This window comes from Hemitrygon akajei, chromosome 14, assembly GCF_048418815.1.
Source record: "Hemitrygon akajei chromosome 14, sHemAka1.3, whole genome shotgun sequence".
In the NCBI taxonomy this organism is placed as follows: Eukaryota; Metazoa; Chordata; class Chondrichthyes; order Myliobatiformes; family Dasyatidae; genus Hemitrygon; species Hemitrygon akajei.
Window position 1 is genome coordinate 57,570,516 of NC_133137.1, and position 17,189 is coordinate 57,587,704.

A 17,189-nucleotide genomic window follows, 5' to 3' on the forward strand; every position below is an offset into this window, starting at 1 on the left:
ATCACTGCATTCCTACAGGTGAAGTTGCTCCAACTGTGCCATTCAAGATTCAAGTTTATTTATCATGTGTACTTCAAAACATCCAGTGAAATGCACCATTTGCATGAACAACCAACACGTCTGGGAGTGTGCGGAGGGGGTGGGAGCGCAGCCCCCAAGTGTCGCCACACATTCCATTGCCAACACAGCATGCCTACTATGCTTGACAGGACATCACAGAACACAAAAAGAGGATAACAAGCAACAAAACAATCAACAGCAAACCTAGCCCCATTGCTCCCTCCCACCCATGCACAAACACAGTCTTCAAACCCCGAGACAGGCCACCTTCAGACTCCAGCAGACTCACAGACATTGAGACTTTGAGCTCCTGAGAGTACTCACAGAGATTCGCAGACCTGAGGAGCTGACCAACGGGCCTTGGCTTCTGGACTTCCGATTTAGCCCTCTGGCCTCTGTCATGACATTGACCAGAAAACCCACCGATCATCAAACACTAGTCCTATCAAGTCCTTCTTGGAGAAAAAATTGAGAAGTGTAGTCAGAGTAACATGTGAGTACCTGCAGGGCACTTTGTCGATGGTACTGTACATCTGGCTGCTGAGGACATGAATGTTCAGCTTGTGCAATGGAATACCAGTCAATCAGGATACTTCGACTGATACCGAGCCTCTTGAGGTCTTCTGGAACTGAACTAATTGAGGCAAGTGGAGGAAATTCTATCATATTCTTATCTTTTGTTGGTCTAACTGTGCTCTTCACATTTGTTACTCCATGAAATATTTTAATTTTAAAATTGTCAGATCTACATTAAAAGAAATCGATTGGGCTTGGCTCCCAAAACTTGATCTTTACAAACTAAAGTTTGGCTCTCCTCATGTGAAGATTTTATAAATTTTGAGTGCTGAAATAGTTAATTACACCTCTCTACTCCAAAGCAACACAAAATACATCCTGCTAATATCAGTTTGAATTCTTAAATACAAGAGACACTCACAAGTGGCATGATAAATCAGTATTTAAATTTGCAGGGAGTACCTCTCAAAAGAAAAACCACCAATGATTCTTACAAATGTACTGAGTTTTTGCTTTTTTTTAGAAGTAATTCATTTTTGATTGATGTTTTATACCTGGTAATGTCTAAAACTCAAAGAATATCACTCACTGTCTTTCAAGATCATTTCAGATTTCTCATTAGTTATCAAAGTGATAAATTTTACAAGTTAGTATTTGCACTGCCTTAGTCTCTGCACACTCTGGGCACAATGCCTCAATCTCTTAACAGAATTTGCGCTCAAAGGTAATGCCGTGGCTCTTTCACTCACAAATTACTTGGGTAGATTTCACAAGACCCTGGCCAGTGTGCTCACCTTGAGAGTCAAGATTTTGGCAGTGGAGGTTGCCAGTAATTCTTTGACACCGAACTCAATTCTGATCAAAAAAATGGAGACACAAAGACTGCAAATGCTAGAATGGCTGAAGGAAAAAGAAATAAGCTGCTGGAGGAACCCAGCATCCATGGAGAGAAAGGGATGGAGACCCTGACTCAGAGAAAGTTAATGCAAGTTTTGTATCCACTCTTCTCCAGCATTAGCTTTAATGATGACAGCCTTGCTGAAACGAATGGATCACCCCTCACTGCACTTCTGATTTTCCATTGGGAACGTTAGTTTGCAAGATCCGCCATATCTGATCTGCTCCTGGTTAGACTTTATTCTCATACTTAATCAGGCCCTACATTTGCCCTGTAAAAAGCAGGTGGACTAGTGTGCACTAAAGTCTAGAATCATATTTACAAGTTTCTTCTCAAGAATTATTTCAACTTGTGAAGTGCCTTCTCTTCTGTCCACCTACATGCCCCATCCACCTCCATTCACCAACCATCTACTCTCACGTCAGGATACTCCTGTGCCTAACACAGTATCCACTGAGTGTACATTCACGGTCTCCTGCTACCGTCCCCATCCACTTCAAGGTTCAGTGTTGTGCATTTTAAGATGCTCTTCTGCATGCCACTGTTGTAATGAGTGCTTATTTCAGTTGCTGTTCCCTTCCTGTCCGTCTGGCCATTCTGCTCTGACCTCTACAGTAACAAGACGAATTGCCCACAGAACTGCCACACAGTGATTTTTTTTTTGTTTCTCACACCATTTTCTGTAAACTCTAGAGATGGCTACATGGAAGAATTCTAGCAGATTAGCAGTTTTGATATATAGTCAACTACACCATCTAGCACAACCAATCATTTTACGATCAAAATCATTTAGACCACATTTCTTCCCCATGCTGACGTTTGTTCTGAAGACAACTGAACCTTTTCACAATATCTGCATGTATTTATGCATTGGCTTGCTGCCACATGATTGGCTGATTAGATATTTGCATTAACAAGGAAAAAAGGTACTTGTGTTATGGTGTTATCTTATCAATGAAGTCATGCTTCAAAATAGATGCTTAATATTAGCACTCTGAAAGTTGTCCTCACCCTTCAATTTTAAAAGCACACCACAAGACCAGCCAGCATTACCATTATATTTTTCCCAACCCTGCACTAATGTTACATGCATACAAGCATCCAACCAGACAAATGTAGATCAATAGCATCCTCTTGCACTAGATCTTCTACCTTAATTATTTTCCTTAGTTTCTCAAAATTTATGTGAGTGGGACTTACAAAGCTCAGATCTTAATGATTGAAATGGACCTGGAATCAAACAGAACTGAGGTGAAGATTATGCTTCCTCGCAATAGTTTTATTTATGAGGATTCAAATGTGCAGTAAATACAAGCAATATGGAGAGTTACACAGAACAAAAGTACCAAACCACCTACAATTCGTCATAAGCCTGTACAAAGGTAGAGTCATCCTGTCAGGGAGATCACAAAGGTTCCTTCGTACAGAAATCAGAAGGGATCACTCTGTTACAATAGGGATAACCTTCTAAGTGTTCACGTTAAGGTATGTAGATTAAGCAAGCTTATTCCGCACCTGTACATTTTACACTTGGCCAACCCATAACCTGCAGAAAAAGATAAAAGTTCTGATTAACGAAGCCTTTATGCAAAGTCTGAAAGGGTTGGCACCATTTTCCTCTCACCAATATCTTGATGGAAATGGAGAGACAGTGAACCTAACAATGCCAGCAAGAGAGAGATCGTTCGGCCTCATGTATACAAGCTGACTGTCGGTAGCAGTAGAGTGGCTAGTCCTTAACCCTGCTCCTGTAGGCACAGGAGATCAGCAGTTTCTGAGATACTCAAACCACCCCACCTGGCAGCAAAAATCATTCCTCAGTCAAAGTCACTGAGATCACATTTGTTCCCCATTCTGTTGTTTGGTCTGAAGAACAACTGAACCTCTTGACCATGTCTGCATGCTTTTATGCACTGAGTTGCTGCCACATTTTTGGCCAATGGGATATTTGCATCAACAAGCAAGTGTACAAGTGTACCTCATTGTGTGTATATTTTTTATATGTCAGACATAATAATTCAACCTGTTTTTGTCAGTCCAAATTTGCTTTCACATGTTCACTTTGGGCTTTAAATGCCACTTTGTCTGCTCAGGCACATGCAACAACGGGTTCTTTGAAAGTAGTTTCAGCATGTCAAAACTAAGCAAAACTGAAGGCAAAATGTTGAATGTATTTGTTCCTACTATTATTGGTAAACTACACATAAAATACATCAAAATTTCAATTCACACCATAATATTTACTTCCCAGCAATTAATTCTGGTTATTAAAGTTGTGTAATGAACTACATAAAGTACCAGTTTAGCTGTCTAGTTTGATTATCACCCTCTCAGCTCTGAGCCACAGTATCAAAGCAAGTACTGGTGAACCTGGCAATTCTAGGCATGATTCACCCTCGGGTACATGTCACCTTAACCAGTCTCATTCACTCGTGTGATGCTGTCATTTATGTGTGCACACTCATTTAAGCCTTTTAACAGTGCAACCTACTACCCGTGTTTCCCACCCAAAAAAACGAAAAGCAAAGGCATATTCTCCAACAACAACAACTATAGTACTTCTGATGGAGCATTGATATGTTGCTTGCTGCTTGTGTTGGCCTGACTAGTCACTGTCCTGCTTGTATTAGAGATTGTTTCTCACTGCAAGTGATTACATGCTGTGATCCCTGCCCAGACTGTGAGCCTGTGCCTTGCAATCTGTGCGATCAGTCACTGGGAGACAGTCGGGGTAAAGAGTGGATTGTAGCTAAAGATATTAAAATAAATCACGTCCCCCACTTTTGCTCTCAGGCACTACTCGTTTTTCCCTGATCAAGATGGCAGGCTTATTCTGTGCACAATTATTGCCATAGAGAGCTTTAATGCCATGACTCACTGCCCAGCTGTCTGTTCGGGGTGACACCACGATCTGTCTACAGACACCACCACGAAATGCACAAGATCGTTTAAAAAAAAGGAGCCAGGCACCCTAGCTATTCTTAAAGGTATATTTCTGTAAGTCATCTTATCTTTGTGGGTTTGCTGATTAGTCTAAACACAGTGCTAGTTTAGCATACCAAATGTAAGTGAACTCATAGACACATAATATAAATGTTGCTTTACAAAACTGTGAACAAACCAGAATCCAAGCTTTGGTTTCAAAAAATTTCAACTTCCAATTCATGCCAACAATGTTTGTCTTACAGCCAAGTGCAATTAATTACTGTTATTAAAGTTACTCTATGGACTGTATAAAGTACCATTTGGACAATCTTGTTTGTTGACAGCACTTGGACTTCTGAGTCACAGATTCTGAGTTCAAGGCCTAAACTCGAGTTAAGAACCTAACACAGACCAATATTCCTTAGTAACTGTGAAAGAGATTAGCCCATACTTCAGATGACACCCTACTGACACCCTATTTCTCCGCATAGCTGCATGTTAACTAATGTTTACTAACAAGTGCAAGGATTTTCTCATTGTTCTCATTGGCATTCTCCCTTGACCAATGGCAATGTGAACTTGCACATTTCACATGCTGTTTTGGGAAATGGCTGATGTATAAGTTGAGTGACGTCAGTCAAATGTTGCTTTTTAATTTCATTTGGCTTTTAATTATATCGGTGTGTCCTTCACAAAAGATACGGTCTCAGAAAACTAGTTTCTCAGTTGCAAAGCTTAAAGATGTGGTTTTACCAGCTCCATATGATGAGAGAATCTATTTATTAGATTCTATTAAATTTAGTCAGGGTGCCAGACAATTATATCTACATCAAAACAAATTAGTGAATGTGACAGGTAGTTAATATGGCTTTGATGTTTGAAACTGTACAGTCCAATATTAGTACAGAAATGCTAACTGGATTTTTAGAAATGTATTTAGAACTTTTATTTAACAGTGACATATAGTTCTGAAAATGCTGTTTGGAAAAGAGATTGTGTTCCTTGGTAATTCATCAGTTGAAAGATGGAAGGCTGTTGGAGAAGAAGGTGCAAGAGATGGGAATTCACTCAATCAATCACTGCTGTTAGTGTTTCTGTGAAGAAGTATTTCTTGTCCATACTTCTATTGGCTTGGATGGAAAAACAGAGAAGGGGATACATTGAAAAGGCTGCCACATAAAGAAAACAAAGGAACTCTCTCCACTGTCTGAACTCTTAAGCTCCTTTGTTTCTATTTGAAACTCTGCAGATCTCACAACATATCAGAGTGTTAGGGTTCTCACTTTTTTTTATTTCATCAACTGTAAAAGTAAAGCAGCAATGGAAGCTTGAAAACCAAACAAAGTTTTCATTAGTATACCACAAGGCAGATGCAAAAGAATAGCAGGTAGTGATCCAGAGAACTGGCTTGAATGGCAGGTGAACTAGTTATTTGATTTTCTGACTTCTATCTTAGTACTCCACACAAAAAAAAACAGAAATGGCAATGTGACAATACAAATCATGGGACACTATAACTTTTTAGTTCCTACGTCAAAGTCTGTTTCATTGGTCTGTCAGGTAGGGCAGGTCACCTATTAACTGTTCATCAAACCCCCTCTAACACTGCTTCTATTGGAAACATAGAATAATGAATATTAAGTGTCTGATAGTCAAGTATGGCATAGGTTCTATCTTGATTCTACAAATGCGCAGATCCTTTTGTTTTCATATTTATAAATGTCACTTAAATTGTTCCATTGAATGTCTGTATTCAATAGAATTGCCAGGTTAGATATAGAACCCCAAGTCCGGTGCTTTAGTACCAGTATGTTAATGGCAGAACAATAAAGGTCAGACACAGCACACAGCACTAAAGCTACAAGTAATGAGAAAATATCCACTAGCAAACAATACCATACTTGTTATAAACAGAGGAGCGGGTGGAATCAACATTATCAAACCAGTCTGCATTTCTATGCTGCCTTGTTATGCTCAAAAACATTTCTTTTGATTAACCTCCTGAAGTCTGAATGTAGATTATCCTGTATCATGCATAGTGCAGCAGAGGGCTTTCCTTCAGTGACATTAAACATAGTTCTTCATGTATATTTTCTGCTTTAAATGACAAAATACAAAAACTAACCAAAGCATCACAACACTTCAACCACATTCAATAATATGCCAAACTTTACAGTGACATACAGTATATACTCACAGCTAACTTGAGTCTGCACAAGAATTCAATTGCTCAGACTTAAGGCTGTTCATTTTAGAAGCTTTGAAAATCAAAGGACAATGAAAATATGTTTGAATGTTCCAATATGCAAACTTAACAACCTCTCCATGACCTGTAAAGACTTGGTAAACTTTTCCTATGTATTTCTAAATACTGGTCACTTCATGTGATAAGAAAATTAATCCATATTAAATCAAAGCACTTTTCTAACCTATTTAGTCAAAAATAGAATGAATACAAGTTGGCAAAACCTCATAGCTAATTATTTTGCCCAAGGTTAGTGTGTTTAATAGTGGTATGACAGAGATAATCCCTTCACAATAGGTACAAACAGTAATTACTGATTTGATTCCTGTTGTGCTTTTCATTCTAAATGATATCTATCTTTTGATACAAAATATTTCCTTCCCAGTCTCCTAATATTCACAAAAGTCTTGCTTCAGGTATTCTTAAAAACGCATTTCAATCACATACTTAAATTGTTATTTAGCAATTGCGAAAAAACTAGTTCCTTCCCATATCAAGGAACGTAGAAAGTAAATATGTAATTTATTATTTATTAAACCACGTTCTTTTAGATGTTTACGGGTCTCTGGGAAATGGTTTGTGGGTTTGCATACCATTCATTACTTAAAATTGCGCTTTATAAAGAATTTCCTCTGCTGCCTAGGAAAATATTTATTTTCCCTGTCAGGTGTGCCACAGCTTTTTGATATCTCACAGCTGTAGATTTGGCTAATGTTTCTCTAATTGGTATTTCAGATGAAGGAGATTTTAGACCAAAACACAATAACATATTTCTATAATTTTCCTTTTTCGTTCTTGTAACTCTTGTGATTGTCGCAGTTAAAAAACACAACCCTTACTGCAAAATGTTGGAAAAGAAGTGTGTAACGTGTCGGAGAAAGACCACTTTACGAAAGGCACTTTTATATATCATAATGCCAGCCGACAAGTCTTGAACAGGTCTTGGTAGAAAAAGCAGGGTCACTAAACCAGCAAAAGCCACAAGTCAGTTCAGCTGCGATAAGATCACGCTTTCTAAATCCATGCTCCATCGGAAATACAGCGGTGACCAAATGAAATTTACAAAGCGTCCTTTACAAAGCTCAGTAATGATTGAAGTGAATGGTCCAACAGAAATTTTGTTAGCAGTTTGGCTTCTGAAGGAAATACATCGGCGACCAAATGAAATATACAATACGTCCTACGGCTCGGTAGCGAATAGTCCAACATGAATGTCATCAACAGTTTGGCTTGTCAACAGCCCTTACCTGGTCCCTTTGAATGCATGGTAGCGATGTCCTGCGGTGCGGCTTAGAGCCCAGTTGAGTATTAGGCATCTCGGCAGCAATAACCGAACTGGATCTCCTCCTTCGCTTGATGATGGGAACTTTGTCCTCGGCGGCTGCCGGCGGCACTCCCTGGGGCAAGATGCGCACGGCATACCTGGCCAGCATTACTCCCAGTATGCCCATCAAGTAAGCCAGGAAGGGTCTCCAACTGGCCCGCACTCGCTCCAGGGAGAGCAACGACACGGTCCTCAACAGGCTGGTGAAGAGGATGGTGCACACACCCTGGCTCACCCGCAAGACCATGAGGGTGGCAGCGGCCAGGCAGCTCAGCAGCACGGCGGTGGCTCCGAACGACAGCAGCTGCTCCTCGCCCACCAGCAGCGCCTGCAGCAGAGTCTCGGCCAGCGAGCAGGCGGCCAGCAGCCGGGGGGCTAGTTCACCCCTGCCGCAGCCGGTCAGGTAGAGGGTCAGCCAGAAGAAAGCGCTCATCAGGCTGAAGAGGGGCAGCGCGGAGTGCAGCAGGGTCAGCAGCCCGCCGCCGGCATCCAGCCAGCGCAGCAGAGCGCCCAGCAGCACGGACAGCGAGGCGACCCCGGCGGCCGAAGACAGCAGGCGGCCGCTGCCCGCCAGTCCGCCCCACGCCACCGGGCAGCCCTGGTCCCGGCGCAGAGGGCTCACACAGCCCCGCACGTAACCATTGCGTTCCCCTCCTCCCCTGTCGGGATCAGTGCCTGCTTTACTCCGGGGCGAAGCGGGCTGCAGCCGTGATGCCATCGTCTCCTCTAGTATGTTGGTAGAAAGTTTTTTCTCTCTCTCCCTTCCCCCCCACCCTCCTCTCTCCTCCACCCCTTCCTCTATTGAATACTTGGTCAAACAAACAGCTCTCTCCCTCTCTCTCTCGCTGTCTTTCCACACAGACACAAAGTTCCGAGGTGGGTGAGGGGAGTGTGGAGGATGCTTGGCCACTTTGGTGACGAAACCTCCCACCTCCCCCTCACACTTTCTCTCTAACCCCTCAGCGTGAAGCCGGCCCGCCGCTCGCTCATGGCGCCAAAGCTCCCGAACGACATGACACCGGGAGCCGACTGACAAGCCGGGTCCTTGACGCTGGCCGATCTAGGCCGTGCTGAGCATTGCGAACGGCTCCCCTTCCCTACTCCTCCTCCTCTCTCTCCCCCCACCCCCCTTCACTCCTTGCCCCATGCAGAAAACACGAGGAGAGCTGCCGCTGCCTTCATCTTCTTCTGTTGGACCACTGACCTCCTATCCTTATCCTTTCCTCCTCTTCCCCTCTCTCTCTCCCCCCTCTTTCCCTCCCCCACTCTCCTCCCTCTCTCACTCTCTTGCTCCCAGCCCACCTCAATTCCCTTCTCTCTCCCGTGCTCCGGAAAGACCAGCGATACTAAACGAGGTAACACCGAGCAGGGCTTTCAGGCTCCAACTTAGAAGAGCGTTAACATGCTGGCGTTCATTTAGTACTGAGCGTCGCAGTCAACAGCGGAGGGCAGATTGAGCCGGGTCTCCAAACATCAGAACAAACGTGGCCGTGGTAGCTTGTTCACCGCTGGCCACCTGTATAAACTCCACCAAGCAAATCCTCCCTCCCCGTGAGGAACTCCCAAAAACTGCCATCCCACAGTACAGTCTGCCGCCGAGTGTCAGTGGGCGAATGATCTAAAGTGAGGAAAAGATGCTCTTTCTCTTCACTGATCAGGGTGGTACAGTGCGTGCTGTCAGCTGTTTGTCAGGGAATGTTCTTGTGTTGGCAGTATCACTTTCTCTCAGGTGTGAAGACAGACGTCTCCGTCTTTCAGGACCATGATTTGTTGTAAAAGTATCAGCAGCACGTTCAAAGTGTTACTGTCCTAAAAGAAAATAAAGTCAGTAACTTTTAAAAAGTGCAGTTTCTGATATAAAGCAAGGTCGTAGACTCAGCTAGCTCCATTGTGGGCACAACCCTCCCCACTACCGAGAATACTTTCAAGAGGCGGTGCTTCAAGAAGGCAGCATCCATCATTAAGGACCATCACCATCCAGGACATGTTGTCGTCTTCTCATTACTACCATCGGGGAGGAGATACAGGAGCTCAGAGACCCACACAAAACAATCCTGAAACAGCTGCTTCCCCATCCATCAGCAGATTTACCAACGGTCCAAGAACCAGATATCATTCCTTTTCTATGCACTATTAATTTATTTTGTAATTTATAGTAACTTTATATCTTTACTCTGTACTGTTGCCACCAAACAACGCATTTCACATCATATAAGACAATGATAATAAACCTGATTCTTAAACACTCAGTAGGGTGGGCAGCATGTGGAGAGAGAAATGATGATCAACATTTGAGGATGACAGCCCTTGGTCAAGATGTGAAAATGAAGCAAAGGATAAAAGATAGAGCCTAGGGAAAGCAGAGAAAGCAGGTGTATTCAAATGCAAAACTCTTTGAGGTTTCTTCATCATTGATGAAATAATTCTTTTCTTGCAGCACTGAAAGCAGTGAGGAGTGTTAGAATGATGCAACGGAACAACTTTGAAATGGCGCAAGTCAGTGCTGTTGCACAGAAAGGGCAAGAGCTGCATGTGCCAATGCAAGGACCAGTCATGCCCTGCAAATGCATTTCACCTATCTGCCCCACAGTTGTTAGAGAGAAAAAAAACATATGGTTACAAACTAAATCCACAGCAGATGTCCCGTTCTGGCAAAATAAAACAAAAGAGAAGTGATTAGAAGTCTGAAACAAAATCAGAAAATGCTGAAAATATTCAGTAGTTCAGCACAATCCGTGGAGAGAAAGAAATGGATTCAATATTACAGGCAAATGACCATTCTGACACAATCTGAAATTGATTAATTTGACATCGAGTCCTAAAGTTTGTACATATCTAATAGGAAGATGAAACGTTGTTTCATTGGAGCTGTTAGAGGAAGGAGACAGAAAGATCAGTGTTGGAATGGGAATAAGATTTAAAGTTGACTAGCACCTGGAAGCTCAGAGATTCCCTTGTGAATTGAATGAGGTTGTTCTGCAAAACAGCATGTCCAATCTGCATTTGGTTTCTGCATTGAAATGACAAACCACATTGTGAACACTAAATACAGTACAAGTGAATTAATCTGGAATAGATATTTGTTTCTTTGTATGGTGGAAAGGGAAGAGGTAAGTGGGAAGAGATAAAAAATAAGGTATTTCATTTCAGAGTCAGAGATGCGCCTCAAAAACAGACCCTTCAGCCCAATGAATCTACACCAAACATCAACCACTCATGTACTCAAATAATGCTTTAAATTTATTTTTTAAAGAATTCTCCCCACATCTTCACCTCTCCCCTATACACTGTGGCTTCTCACAAAGGCCACTTAACCTATTAACCTGTATGGCTTTGTGATGTGTAAGGGAACTGCTGAACATAGATGTGAAAACTCCACAAATATAGTACCAGAGGTCACTATTAAACCTGTATGGTAACAGTTCTACCAATTGCACATGTGCCTACAGTTGTATGGTTTAGGTGGAGATGAACAAGTGAATCAGGGTGCTTCAGAGGGAATGATTTCTCAAGGAACAATAACAGGGGAGAGAAGGTTTTAGACTCTTTCGATGAGAGAAATGAGGCAAAGGGGGAGCTTATCTTTACTCAAGAGAGGGAGAAGAAGGATTGTGGGTGGAAGAAGTGGATTACAATAGCTGGAATTGAAGTGATTATGGAGGAAAATCATAATGTAAAAAAGACAGCATCTGAGAAGCATTAGTGACATCATCATCAAAAGAGATGTGAAGGAAGTAGAGAAATGAGCAAACAAGTGGAATTCAGACCACAAGACATTGGAGTAGAATCTGGCCATTCAGCCTGTCAAGTCTGCTCCACCGTTCCTCCATGGCTTCATTTTCTTATGTCCTCCCTGTAACTTTTGATGCCCTTACTCATCAAGGACTATCAAACCTCTACTTTAAATATACCCAATGATTTAGTCTCCATAGCTATCAGTGGCAATGAATTCCACAGATTCATCACCCCCTGGCTAAAAAACTTTCAGTTCTAACAGGATGTCCTTCTATTCTGAGGCTGTGCCTGCTGTTCCCAGGCTCCCACATGATAAGAAACATCCCCTCCATGTCCACTCTACCTAGGGAAGTTATACATTGAAATGGAGTCCTCACAAAGCAGGATGGGAAGTGGTGTAGTCAGGACAGGAAAGGGAGCCCGTGAGCATATAATACACATATTGGCCTCTGAACATCCTAATTCAACCTCCCCTCCACCCCTACTCCAAGATGGAGACGGAGAAGCTGAGGAGAGGGAAGAGACAGAGATGGCCCAGGTGTAATTGAGAGCTTGATGGAAACTGATAGCAAAGCTGACACAAAAGTGAATTCTGTACTAGTGCAGGAAGCAGCAACAATGCTCAATAAACCAGTCAAGGGGTGAGGAATGGGGTAGGAAGCAAGAATGGTTCCATTAAACCATAGCATCCCATAGCTATATTTGATTTTAAGGAAGAGAGTGGAGTTAAAAGAAAAGTTGTTCAATGTGAGAACAAGTTAAGCCAGCTGAATGAGGGTGATGGTGCTGAATGGGGAATGATTCTGAAATCAGTTTTGTGTGGAGTAGAGATGTAGAAGAATTGGATGTCCATGATGAAAGTGAGCAGGAAATTGGAAGAGATGTCATGAATGTAAGTAGGAAGAGGCTGAACAATGGAAGAAAGAATGGGAAGAGTTGAGTTCCATGGCACAAAAACAGTTTGAAATGATGGCCTTACCGGGACAGCCCTGCCTGTGGAACTTGGCAAGGAAGAAGTCTAGGAATGGGGCACTGGGAAGATGGGTGCCATACAGGAATGATCACCAGAGGAACCAATATCAAAATTCAGAAGTGTGATTGTGGACCAGATGAAGGCAGAAGGAGGTGTAAGAGAGCTGGTGTTCAGCCCCCTAAGATAGAGGTCAGCTCACAAAACCACAGTGCCACAACCTTTATCAGCTACTGGTATCAGTCTCTCATGAGAGGAATGCTGCAAGTTCAGAGGTAGGTAGGTTAGAATGACCTAGGGCAGGGATGAATTGATAGGATAAGTGTCACAACAGCAATAAGTAGATCCATTAATGTCATTAGAGTGTCTAAATAGAGTATAAAGCTGAAGAACAGGGAGAGGATCCATAGTCTTGAGTGAAGATAGTCACAGGGGCAAAGGCAGCAGAAGAGCGCAACATGACTGAGCCCACAATCTCTAGTGTTCCTGGGACGGCATATAGTGTAACGGTTAGTATAAAACTACTACAGTGCCAGTGACCAGCACTCAATTCCATTACTGTCTTAAGGAGTCTTTATGTTCTCCCCCTGATAGTGTGGGTTTCCTCCCACATTCCAAAGACATATGGGTTAGTAGGTTAATTGGTCACACACGCGTAATTGGGTGGCACAGGCTTGTTGAGTCGGAAGGGCTTACTACCGTGCTGTATCTCTGAGTAAATAGATAAATAAATATTGAGGTGAACACAGGGATGAACTTGAGGTTTGTTCTTTTTGTGAGGGGAAGATTGGAGGAGCAGTGAAAACAAGGCAAAGAGATGGAGTCAGAGAAGAAAAATCCAGGGGACGATCAGAATTCATGAATGATTGAAATTTGCAGTCTTTAATGTTTGCAAAGCAGAGGCTCGGACAATTTTGAAATTCAATTATTCCTTTTTGCCGGGTGGATCTATGATTTTACAATTGTCATGTTATATGTATGTTCCAGTGGCCCTTCACTTCCTTGTGAGTGATTTTAATAAACTTACAAAAGAAACTAACCACTTATAACCTTCAGGATGTTTTTCTTTTCCAGTGGTATTGAGTGAGTCTAATTTTGGAGACAGATGCCAAGAGGGTGCATGAATTGTCATAAGGTTTTACGCATGTTAACCACTCTCCTCTTCTCTGCATGCACTCCAATTCTGATGAAAGTACATTAGTTTGAAACATTAACTGTTTCTCTTTCCATCGATGCTCCCTGACCTGCTGACATGTATAGAGTTAGTAATTAGAGGCAAAGAGTGAATGACAGATGGAGAAAATGAATTAAATTTAAGACTCTATTTGGTTTGCTTTGTGGATTGTTTTATGATGTTGGTTTACATTTTAATTTAGTTTTCTTTACTGTCTCTTAATCTAGGCTTTCTTTCCCGCTTTTTATTTCCTTTTCTGTACTTGATTTGCCATCAAGTCAACAACCTTCATGTTCATTCTTTCTCCAATCTTCCTCTTTATATTTCCTGGTCTTCATATCTGCTGGTTTACATATGTTTCCTGTTCATCACCCCAGATTCCCTGGTTCTCTCTCATGCTTAATGGGAGTTGTTTTCCAACAGAAGTAGTCTGGTTCAAAGCCCTGATATAAGTAAATCTGGCCAGTCTCTTTATTGCTAAGGTGTAAAATGGATTCGGCCGTTATTTTTCATTTTGGACTGAAATTAGCTTCTGGGTTTGCTTGTGGCTTTTTAAATTGGCAGCTTCCAAAGGAGTATCATTCTAAATTGTTTTTTTCTCTCTTTCAATGTTCAAGACTTGTTAAAACAGTGAGACTTGAGGTTATTCAGGTAGTTGACAAAAAAAAACAGAGAAATAAGAATTTCTTAATGCTGCAAGTCATTATAATTCAGAATACCCTGCTTGAAAAGGTGGTGGAAGCAGGTTCAATCAGAGTTGTAAAAAAAGATAACTGAATATCAACTTGAAAAGCAGTTCAATTGCAGGGAACAGGACAGCTCTTTCTAAAATCCAGACCACATATCATGTGGTCATATTGTGGTCATAAAAGGAAGAAAAGCTTCATTTTCTGCCCTATTCTACAACTGTAGTTTTATACATGTACTGCTAGACTTTAAAACAAAGTATTATTTAAAACATGCAGAAGGTTCTAACCATTCCAACCCCCAGAACGGGGGATTTCTATCGCAGATGCATTTAAGTTCATTGATCTACAGTTATTAGAGTAACACACAAGACTCTGGAGGAGCTCAGCAGGTCAGGCAGCATCGAAGGGAATGAATAAACAGTTGATGTTTCAGGCCGAGACCCTTCTTCAGGACTCTGATTCAGTCCTGTAGAATGGTCTCAGCCTGCAGAGTTCTTCCGGCATTCTGTGTGTGTTGCTCTAGATTTCCAGCATCTGCAGTGTTTCTTGTGTTTATGATCTACTGTTATTAGAACCACTGCAGTCAGTATTTCTCAGATACATACTGACTGAGAAATTTGCTAACAGAAACTCATATTTAGTCCCGACTTTCATCTGTAACACAGTGTTTGATGTTTCATGTGTGAAGCATGTTAAGCCCCTCAAAATCAGCCTGAAGGCTTACTCTGCAAAGGTGAAACAGATGATTGCAAACCTCCACCAAAAGAAATAAAAGGGGAAATATTTGAAAATATATGTACTGTATATATTTTAAGTGGATATTACGTTTTAACAAATATACAGAAAAGAGAAGGATTAAAGAGCTCAGGGTAACTGACTGTGCTGAAGCTCTTTGCAAAGGAATATGATTCAAGAAGGCAGAATCTACGAAGTACCTCCCATTATGCCAAAGTTCATACCACTTACTGTGCGCATCTGCATCTAACTGAAGCCACACAAATTAGAATGCTCTTTGACGTCATTGTTGCTGTACTGCTGAGAACCAGAGAGGAATTTTCCACAGATTTCCTGTGCTGGCCAATTCTTTTTCTCCAACATCCCCAGAGTTATTTAAGAAGATTTAAGTTGCATTAGTGGGAGGAGGGGTGGGGAATAGAAGTGTTTCGGGTCGGGAGAGGGGTTATAAAATGGTAATAAAATGGTACAAAACTGCGCCATCTACTGGCTATGATGAGAATTCAGTCCCAGGGATCTTAGGCTTGTGGGTCAATTGCCCTGTTTGCACCACGTTGAGAAGCCCATGTGTATTATGGGTGCTTGGCCAATGTCCACCTTTTCTTACAGCTGGAGTACAAGGTTGCTTTCTCAAGGCACAGATTTGTTTTGCCCCACAGGCAGGAACTGAATGCAGATATGTTCAAAAACATGATACACTGCACATAATATTTCTTTACCAATTACCATTTATCTTTGGGAAAGTTATAGTGTCCAGATATAGTTGAGCAAAATGTACTAAACCATTTGACAATCTTCCAAAATATTTTCCCACCTCCCTGGCGCTTACAGCTGTGTCTCAACCATCCCTTTTGCATACTTTGGGCTCTGAAATCACAGCACAGACATTATCAATTGGAGGCTTAACTCGTTCATTCAAAGACCTTCTCCTTCTCATTTTAGCACGAGAACTAACTTGTTTAAAATAATTGTAATACCTTCACTGCAATGGCAGATGGAGGACCTCAGATTAATATGTCAAAGACCAATGCAAAACAAGTACAAATGCTGTAAATTTCAATGCAGAAAATGCAGAAGAACACTCAGCAAGTCAGGCAGCTCCCGAGATGAAAGGAAACAGTTAACATTCCAAGTCAATTTGATTTCAGTATCTTAAATCCATGCAACATGGAAACAGGCCTTTTAGCCCATCGAGCCTATGCCAGCCATCAAACACCTATTTACACCAATCCAGCAATGATCTGACTTATCCTCCCCACTTTCATATCACTCTGCCAGATTCTACAACTGACCAATAAACTAGGAGAAATTTATAGAGGCTTTTTGACCTGCTAACTCACATGCCTTTGGAGGTAATGGCCACGTGGTCATAGACAGAACTTATGAACTCCACACAGACAGTGCCAGAGATCAGGATTGAACTCAGATCACTGAAGTTGTGAGGAAGCAGCATAACCAGTGTTCTGTTTCTAAGAAGGGCTTAAAAAACAAGAGGCAGCAAAATGGGATTAATTACATTACGAACATAGACTTGATTTTGAACGTAAGGAGAATCAGGTTTTGGAAATGGAATCTGGTCTCCCTGCTTTAACTCGCAGTCAGGAAAAGATATGACAAGGTAGGTAAGATTAAAGTGCACTCACTGACCTCCTGATGAAAGGGCTCAGTGCAAAACATCAGCTGTTTTTTCCTCTCCATTGACACTGCCTGACCTACTGAGTTCATCCAGCACTTTATGTGCATTGCTCTGGATTTCCAGCATCTGTAGAATCTCTTGTGTTTATCACCACTGATCATGCTTGACTTCATTCACACACCCTCTACTGGGCTAATGTGAAATTTCCTCTCAGAGTCTCTTTGGCCGTTTGGACTTATGCGGCTGATCTAATGCCAACCCGTGCCAAATTAAACATAGATT

The 17,189-nt window shown here is 41.8% G+C and overlaps 1 protein-coding gene across 4 annotated transcripts in view; it reads right to left on the reverse strand.

The window, feature by feature from the left end:
* pde3a (phosphodiesterase 3A, cGMP-inhibited) overlaps positions 1-16,984 on the reverse strand; it is a 521,929-nt gene extending 504,945 nt beyond the window's left edge. For 2 of the 4 annotated variants that reach the window (XM_073066138.1, XM_073066136.1), the window contains exon 1: positions 16,919-16,984. In XM_073066138.1, coding sequence (XP_072922239.1) covers positions 16,919-16,969 — 51 coding nt within the window. In that variant the 5' untranslated portion in view covers positions 16,970-16,984. Of the gene's footprint in view, positions 1-7,891; positions 8,755-16,918 lie in introns of those variants that run through there. The other 2 variants (XM_073066135.1, XM_073066133.1) reach the window with 1 other exon arrangement.
* Between the last annotated feature and the right edge of the window lie 205 nt (positions 16,985-17,189).